This window comes from Zingiber officinale, chromosome 1A (assembly GCF_018446385.1).
Source record: "Zingiber officinale cultivar Zhangliang chromosome 1A, Zo_v1.1, whole genome shotgun sequence".
Lineage (NCBI taxonomy): Eukaryota > Viridiplantae > Streptophyta > Magnoliopsida > Zingiberales > Zingiberaceae > Zingiber > Zingiber officinale.
In genome coordinates, this window is record NC_055987.1 from 30,239,793 (window position 1) to 30,249,159 (window position 9,367).

At 37.8% G+C, this 9,367-nt stretch overlaps 1 protein-coding gene across 2 annotated transcripts; it reads left to right on the forward strand.

Moving 5' to 3' along the window:
* The first annotated feature begins 227 nt into the window (after positions 1–227).
* Positions 228–5,991, forward strand: LOC122022485 (cycloeucalenol cycloisomerase-like). 2 transcript variants are annotated; one of them, XM_042580508.1, is made up of 8 exons: positions 228–369; positions 452–601; positions 1,131–1,214; positions 2,442–2,483; positions 3,108–3,218; positions 3,930–4,121; positions 4,591–4,688; positions 5,540–5,991. In XM_042580508.1, exons 2-8 carry the CDS (start codon positions 464–466, stop codon positions 5,745–5,747), a joined length of 873 nt encoding a protein of 290 aa, XP_042436442.1. In that variant the 5' UTR covers positions 228–369; positions 452–463; the 3' UTR covers positions 5,748–5,991. The 2 variants fall into 2 exon arrangements, with proteins under 2 accessions (XP_042436442.1, XP_042436449.1); XM_042580515.1 differs by lacking the exon at positions 3,108–3,218.
* Positions 5,992–9,367: the final 3,376 nt, after the last annotated feature.

A 9,367-nucleotide genomic window follows, 5' to 3' on the forward strand; every position in this document is an offset into this window, starting at 1 on the left:
TAATTACTTATTAATATTAATAAAACTACCTAAACATTAGTTAAAATATTTATAATTTAATTAAATTGTTATAACTTAACTAAAGTTGTTTAAATATATTAAAAAAGTTTTAATCAAAATACTATACATAAATAGTTACTAAAATTGTTTGTATCGAGCTTGTCATTCTTTTAATATTTTTTGTAAATAAAACATCTTTTTTATAATAATAAAATAAAAGGGTGCGCGCCAGCATGACGGTAATGTTACCGCCCCTCGACGGCTTCTTTAATACTTACAGCGGGCAGCGGGGTCGGTACCGGCGCGCCACCTCAGCCTATTGCGGCGACGCTCGCTTGCGCGGCTGCCGGACGGACGGCGGAGAGTTAGGTGAGCACAACCACGTTTCACTTTCCACAAGCTCGTCCTGAGTTGGCGACGGTTCTCATAGTTTCCGCCGCCGTTGATGCAGGTTCGGCGGTGAATGGCGTCCGGGTGCTCTGACAGCCTCTGGCTGGCGTCGAATCCGAGCAAGAGATGGGGGGAAGCGTTCTTTTTACTCTACACACCTTTCTGGCTCACCCTATCCCTCGGGATCATCGTCCCCTATAAGCTTTACGAGGTCCGTTTCTTCTTCTTCGTGGTGGTACGACGTCCGTAGGTTATATTTTGCAAGTTGAATGATTTGGGTTTGTGTTGGGATTTTTGTTCTCCACTTTTCATGTGAATCATGGCTTTCAATTTTTCCTCTTGTTTGGTTGTTGGATTTTTAATGGATTCGGTTGGTCTTTCGACTAGAAATTGTTTCCTTTCCCCTTCAGAGATGATTCAAGTTTCATCTATCATTGTTTTTCCCCTACTACTAGTAGATCGTTTAAATTTCGTGTGGTGAAGATGGGGTTAATGATAATAGACCGTCATCTTGTTTATATTTTCTTAAAATGTGACCAAATAAATGCCTTATCTCAGAACTTGCGCGATTTGGTATCTCTTTACTGGAAATGTTTTCTTAAAATGTGACTAAATAAATGGCCCTATCCCAGAACTTGTACGATATGGTATTTCTTTACTTAAAAAGATTTTGTGGAATTTGATGCTATCTTATCGTGAAAATTCTTGAGAAATTGTAATAAGATGGACATTGATGACAGAGATTCACAGAATTGGAGTATCTGATTCTCGGGCTGGTCTCGGCTACCCCAGCATTTTTTATACCACTTCTGATCGTGGGGAAGGTCTATACTTGGAACTCAAACTAGATGATGTTACTATTTTCAGTACATTGCTTATCCTGTTTCTCTGAGCAGTTATTCTTACCTGTTCATAGACCTTACTAAATTTATTCTATTTGCATTGTTAGTTGACTGCAAGTTTATTTATATGATATTGTTGATGTTTCTGCACACTAACTGCTATGGAACAAGCATGCTCCTAACGATCTATTTGTCATACTTTGGTCCGTAATTTAAAGGAGGTAACAGAATGTTAACTTTGCAACTTCTTCTTCAAGTTTTAAAATTTGTTACATTCAAATTCTGCCTATATGTTGACTATCTCAGCTGTGTAACTCAACTGAAGACACAACTAATGCTATGCAATGCTGAGTGACAAATATACACAAGGCATTTCAGGATTTGAACACTTTTTTTTTACAGAACAATCAGGTGATTTGCTTATTTGTGTATCTGTCAAATTGATATACATAGACTGCCAGTGGTTGAGCTGGTGGTTCATGGATGATTGTTAGGCATCCTGCATAACAGCATATGTTTTGATGGATAATTTATGGACTGCCTTTGCGGTGATGTTCATGTTCTTTCTATTAAGTGAATACTATCTTTTCCCCATTGCTTAGTTTGGTGTTTAAATTTGAAGATCTTGTCTCGTACAGAGCTACCATGCCTTTTTAGTTTACACATAGCATCATCTGACCTTGGTTCTTTTTCCTTCAAATGTTTTGAATGTGTTATATGCCAATTACCTCTTTTTGTATCCTGTGCTTTCAACTGTAAAATGTAAAGAATGGAAAGACAAACTAACAGTGGAAGAAAGTTCCTTGAAATACAATACAATAAGCGTTTGTCCTTATTGATTTTAAGAGTGGAAGGAATGCAGGAAATAAGTACAACTGCACAGGGATAAGACTAAGGGGTCTGTTAATGGAAGATACGGGGCTAAGGAAAGTGACAAAAAAATGTACATATATGATGGAACTCCATATGTAATTTTGTGAGCCTTTCTGTTCTCTCAGTATTATATGTCTAAAAAAGATAAGAGATGTAGGTATTATAGTCCATGCTAATATTTGACTGTCCGAACACCATTCACTCTTTTCTAACCATATTAGATTGCAGCTTCTAGGTGCAAGTCCATATTAGACTGTTGCTTAATCTAGTGTTTGATGCTGAAAAGTGAAATCAGTAAAGGCAGTATATGATTCAAGTTGAAAATCTTTCTTGCAGGCAGACAGTGGAAAATGCTGGAAAGACCGGTACTGGGTGAAGGTATTCTTACTTCTATTGATCCCTAGCAAGTATTGATTAAGAGATATGTTAAATCCATTACTCATCCAAGTGCAACTACAGGATATGATAATTTTGCTAGATGTCAGTCACTATAAACATCACTTGATAAATTCTGCTTTAGTTTTTTTCCTACTTTTTTAGGACTTTTTATTTTAACTATTATGGGAAACTGAGAGAAATCAAAACTAAATTCCTTGGCAGAAGAAGTTACATTATCAATTCCATCTCATTGTCCTTCAATTGATGATTATTGTGGCCAATTGATGATTTCTGTCTATATAAGTATCTTTTTACATGACGTCTTATGCAGTTTTATGTTATTCTACAAAGAGATAAACATACAAACTTGAAGCTTGCAGTCTTCAGGTGGGATTCGAGACATCAAGTTAATATTGGAAAACAAAATCCCCCTTATCCATAAAGACTTGATAGTACTCATGAGGCATTTGAGAAATGTGTGACATCTATATGCATTACCTAATGTCAAAGATACACTGGGATTCAATTTGTAGCATCATTCTTAAAATGTTCAGCTTTATTTAACACTGCCATAATTTTTTTTAGAATGACTTCATGTGAAATTTGATGACTTCTTTGCTTCAGGCAAATCTGTGGATTGTGATTTTTAGTTATGTTGGAAACTACTTCTGGACTCATTATTTCTTCACAGTACTTGGAGCATCATACACTTTTCCTTCATGGAGAATGAACAATGTAATCAAGCAGACTAACTGATGCTAATTTTTACTTGTTTTCCTTTTATTTGGGCTTTAGATCAGATTAAATTACACAATCTCTAAACCTTTTGCAACTCTATTTCCTGATCTTATTTTGGTAAGGTTAAGACATAGCTGATATTTGAGATACATAACGTGAGCAACAACTATCTTATATATTTTGTTTGTTCATATGACTAAAGACGATATGCTGATTGTCTCCTTAGATATGCACACATCTTGTTAGCACTGTTCCTATTTGGTAATACAATCTTCTCAAAAACTGTGCTTTAGAACTGGATTGAACTGGCTGGTTCAAGTGCTTAGACCGATAACCAGATGCTCCAGCATAGGAATGGTAGAAGTATTAGGTTAAAAGGATTATTGGTGTTGTAAATTTAAACGTGTAGTGGTGTTTTAGCTTAGAAGGTTATCTTGATATTGTGTATTTAGTGTGAAAATTGCAATTATGTACAAATGTGCCTATCAAACTTAAAATATATCTTTACATTCGTTATCTACATTTCATTTTTTTTTTTTACTATTTTAGATTTCTGATAGTGTTGAGGTAATTTTTATATTTTGTCATTACAACGATGTATCATTCATGTGATTTCTGGCACGTGGGTTGCCAACTTGCTTTATAGGAAGATTATGATCTTAAATTGGTTATTCTTTCTGGTATAACAATTTATTTCTGATGTTGCAGGTTCCACATGTTACTTTCCTTCTCACTCATTCTTGTTTCCTGTTTTACCACATGGCATCAAATATAACACTTCGCAGACTGCGCCATTTCCTCGCAGATTTACCACAATCAATTCGCCTAGCCAGTGAAGCTGCATGGATTTTAGCTCTTTCTTATTTTATTGCTTATCTGGAGACTTTAGCTATTGCAAATGTATGTGGTAGCTTGTGCCATCTCTCTTGGATGATTTATTGCTATCATCTATTTTATCTCTTTCATTTACTTTTAATAATTATTTAATAATCTATAAAAACAACTGAGGAAACATATTCATATAAATACGATAATCTTATGGTTAATTACAATCTCTACATATCTTGCAGTGTTAGGAAAGGCAAACATAGTAAGATTAGTTCAATAAAATTTATAGCAAGAATACTATAAGTTCCATTAAAGTAAAGAGCTTAGACGCGTTCATAATATAAAACCAAGTGTTACAAACCTTGAAAGGTTCAGTACATCTGCTGCTCAAGAAATTTAATTGCACTAACCTTCTACTAGCATTGTAAAGATTATAAATTTTGTCCACTTGATCATGGTGTTTATCGAACATTCAATTAATTCCTTTGCAGTACATTTGTATCCTTATATGACTTTTATATAAAATCTACATGTTTTGCAGTTCCCCTACTATGAGTTTGTTGATCGGGAGTCGATGTACAAAGTAGGATCATTGTTCTATGCAATTTATTTCCTAGTGAGCTTCCCCATGTTTGTGAGGTAAGAAGCTTATGTAGAAGAAATACTCAATATGAATTTCATTTGGATCTAGGTTCAATAAACGAGAGTGCTTTCGTCCATCAAATAGCAATGCTGCATAGAACTTGGTGGCTTATTTTTAAATTTACCTGCCGACCTTTTCTTGTTCATTACTATGAATATGGTAGCTTGCTTAGTTGCTTCATCTATTATTCATTGTCACTGGAGTAAAATACTCGTGCACAGTCTTTTTCTTTTTCCAATGAAAGATTTTATGATCTGGTATTGCAATAAGAATTTAGTATTTATCATACCTTCAATTTTTCTGCACCTACCTCAGAACATTCCTAGTGAATTTACAACTGATTTCAAATCAGGCATCTGTCGGATAGGTCACGAGTGGATTTTAATTGTTTTTTTTTTAAAGATTATGTCGGTTTCTATGCTTTGATACTATTCGAAGATAATAAATGGTTTCTGACACTATCCTTAATTGCATGTTTCTGCTTTCTAGGCCCTATATTTCCTTAAGTTAATAAAATATTTCCATTTAGATATAAAATGATTCAAACAATCATGGAACTCTCAGATAATTGCCAGGATCAGGTTGACTGGATTCCTGACTGCTCATTCAACATTTAATTGGAACGTTTTGTCAAAAGAATGGATGCTGTAGTTTCTGAAGCCCATAATTTTGTCACCGACAAAGATTTGGCGATAATTACAACAAACTAAATCGATATTGCTGAAGAGTGTTTCCTTTTATGACAACTGCCATCTCTAAAATACTAGCGCAGAGTGCTATGCATAATGTTTCCAAATCATTGTTGCTCTATTGATTAAATCATCTCAAACTTCTTAATCTTTCTCAGGGTAGATGAGAAGGATGATCAACCATGGGACCTTCCAAGGGTGGCTGTAGATGCACTTGGTGCGGCGATGCTTGTGACTATAATACTTGATCTATGGCGCATATTTCTTGGACCCATAGTTCCGACTCCAGAATGGCGGCAATGCAGTCAACCAGGGCTTGCATGGTTCCACAAACCAGAAGGCGCCATCCAGGATCCTAGTATATGATTTGGACCAGTAGGCGAACACTGCAACTTTAGTTATCTGCAGTCTGTGCTTAGTAATTAGACATTTAGATCTTCCTGTTTGTATCTTCCTGATGTGTTCCTTTCCTAATTTGCTCTGTTTGAAGAACCTGGCATTTCAAAATGCTGAACTTGGTATGCTAAAATGCAATCTGGGATCTGAGAACGTCAAGTTGTTTCTTAGGACAAGTAATTAATTTGAATGTACTTCCAACAGTTTTACTGAATTTTTTTAAGTTCATTTTTAATTTAAAAAACCTGTTATTATAGGCATACAAATATTAAATTTATATGAATTAAAAATTATTTGAGACATGGGTGTTGAGGACTACGAACTCCTGAGGGAAGATGGAGATTGAGCCTGGCAACGGCGGCGTTTTGTGGAGCCTGCCGCAGAAGGTGCCGATTCCAGGAGATCCCGCGTAATCAGGTGTGATCGACGACCCGAACGAGATCTTAGTGATTATTGCAAGCCTAACATCCCAATTGATAATGACAATTCCGTTTTACAGGGGGGAAATGAAGACATTGTTTGTTACATTCTGGTCTGAGCAAAATGTTTGAGGATGGAAAGCTCTAAAGAGAAAAACTTGCGATCATGATTAAGAACGCCTCAAAGGTATTGACAGGTGAAATTTTATACTGAGGTTGCTGGCAAGGGTGAATTGTTTAGCCTTAATATTATATCTATATATATTGTGTCATATCAAAAAGTGAGAAAATAGTTTGACACATGAGCATTTTGAATCAGTATTAGGGTCGTTAAGCAGCACATTGATTTGTTGACCTTGTTTAAGGTCAATTTGATTCAGATGTGCATGATACTATTATGGTGGTCTCTATAATCAAATCAGTTTTGGCCCATCATTCTGTAATAATAATAAAAATTTAGTAAAACAAGGAACACGGGAGCGCGGATTGATCATTGCTTGAGAGAGAAGTCATTTGATTGAGTGTTCGTGGAACTTGGAGCAATAACCTTGTTGTTTGTCATTGCATCACTACGGTTGATTTGCATTGAGTTTCAACCTTGTTCGGTACAAATTCCGTGACTAGAAACAAGAGCATGGGCTACTATGAGAGGGTAGAAAAAATATGGTACCATCATGATAGCGGTCATTTCACGACTGTCCCATATCATTGAGAAAAAGTTTAACAAGGATTCAAATTAGCAAGGGCATGGGGGTGTAGAATTAAGTCCACATTGGTGAATTAAATCTAATCGGTCTACATGGATGAGCTCAATCTCCATAAAGTGGACTTACACTTAATAAACACACAATTAATTATTATTAAAAAAATTAAAACTCAATTAAGTAATCTAATGTTTTATTGTATATAAAGGGAGTTTGGATTAAATTAATGTGGATATAATGCGTAGATCCATTAACTCAATTCATTAATATTAATGGACTGTTAATGAGGGATGAGTTTTATAGTTGATAGTGTTACAAACCAAACAATCTATTGTCGGAGATTTTAGGGAACTTAGTTGAATTTAAAACTTACACAAAATTTAAATTCAACTTACAGTCGAAATGACCTGAGCGGATAATCTCAAGCTGCCAGCAGGGGCTGGTTTCCGTAACGCAGCAAAGCTGATCGATAGGGCAGGTCTGCAGAGCGGTAGAGCAGGTCTGTAAAGCGGCAGACCAGAGCGTAAGATTAGGTCTGCAGAGCGGAAGAGCAGGTCTGCAGAGTGGCAGACCAGAGCGGAAGACTAAGTCTGCAGAGCGGAAGAGCAGGTCTACAAAGTGGCAGACCAGAACTGAAGACCAAGTCTGCAGAGCGGCAAACCAGAGCAGTCGAGCAGGTCTGCAGAGTGGCAGACAAGAGTGGCAGAGCAGGTCTGCAGAGCGGTAGAGTAGGTCTGCAGAGCGACAGACTAGAGTGGTAGACCAGGTCTGTTAGAGCAGAATGACTAGGTCGGTTAGAGCATAATTGACAAACCAGGACAGAGCAGTCTTGACAGACCAGAAGACCAGATCTGCAGAGCAGAAAAGCCGATCGGGCAGTAAGGTCGTCGATCGGACAAAGAAACCGACCGGGCGAGCTGACCGAGGCCTGCAAATAGCAGTTTCCTTGAAACAGATTCGCCCACCTTCTGCTGTGCTTCGAGGTTTACTCGGGTCATCTGTTTCCCAGGATACAACGGTCGACCGTGAACTCCACCAAGCATTGGTGGTCACGACGAACTGAGTGGTACCCGAACGCTATCACGGGAGCTCTGCCGAGCAGAAATTGCGCGACAGAGGAGGGAAATAAGGTGGAGAGCTTCTGCTTGCTTCACTGTGTTATCTACGTAACCTTTTGCCTGTGGTCGCAGCCTCCTTATATAGGAGCTCAAGACCAAAGGACAACATTAACGATCAATTAATGATCATTACTTTCACTTGCCCATTTTGATTCTGTATTAATCTTTCTTTAATGCATCCGTTACACAAGCAGCAAAAAGATTCATGTGGCAAAATGTTGGTTGTTTCGCTTGGGCAAATTTTTGCCCCGATCGGTCCGACATTCGTGTGTGTAGTTCGCGCTCACACCCTAGTCAACTTGGTTCAGTGCAATCTGGGCCCTGGATTTGCACCCCCCTTGCGCACCCACGCGTGAGAGAGAGCCTCTCCCCATGCATTTGTTCACATACTCAATGTATGTGAATCAATATAAACCAACAAGCATGCCTTGAAACTCCCAATGTGGGACTAAAGTCTCATTCACAATAGAGCTTTTTCTCTTCCACCTCTTCTCTATTCACACTTAATCAGCAATCCCCCACATGAATGGAGATAGAGAATGTGATAACATTCAACAGTTGAGTCAAGTATATGATAGGTAGGTTTTACCCTTTGAATCTTCCCTTGTGAAGATCTGGTTGCTTACTGGCTGATAGTAGACACGATGTCCTTGAACTATACTGCCGTCTGTGTAAGCAGTGATAAATCTCACCCAAGACTTTTCTTGATATAACTCAGTTCTCATGAGTGTGTTCGTTCTTGGCCTAGAACACGCCTGGTTCTGTGAGAAGCTCTAAGTGTGCCTCCAATTCTCTTCGAAGCGGCCCCACTTTCTTTCTCACATAGGTGATCCCTCAAGAGTTACTATCTACTCTTTTTGATCATTAAAAGTCCATCGACTTACCTTGGTCTAGTCACTGTTTCATTGGGCTACCCCCACACAATGTATCTAGTCAATGCACATTAATTGTCTCTTTGAACCTAGTTCTTGGGATCTCCAGTCAGCATAGGTTGGGTGTCCTCTTCACTAATCGCTGACAACGACATCAAGTCCATTCCTCTTGATGAGCTTGCAACTAACTCTCGATTTAACCCCTTGGTTAGCGGATCCGCTAGGTTATCTTTTGATTTCACATAGTTAACAGTGATAACTCTAATTGAGAGTAGTTGTCTAATGGTATTATGTCTACAACGTATATGTCTAGACTTACTATTATACAGATTGCTTTGTGCTCGACTGATTGCTGATTGACTATCACAATGTATGCAAATCACCGGCACCGGTTTCGACCATCGTGGAATATCTTCTAAGAATTGTCGTAGCCATTCAGCCTCTTCACCACATTTGTCAAGAGCTACAAACTCAGAT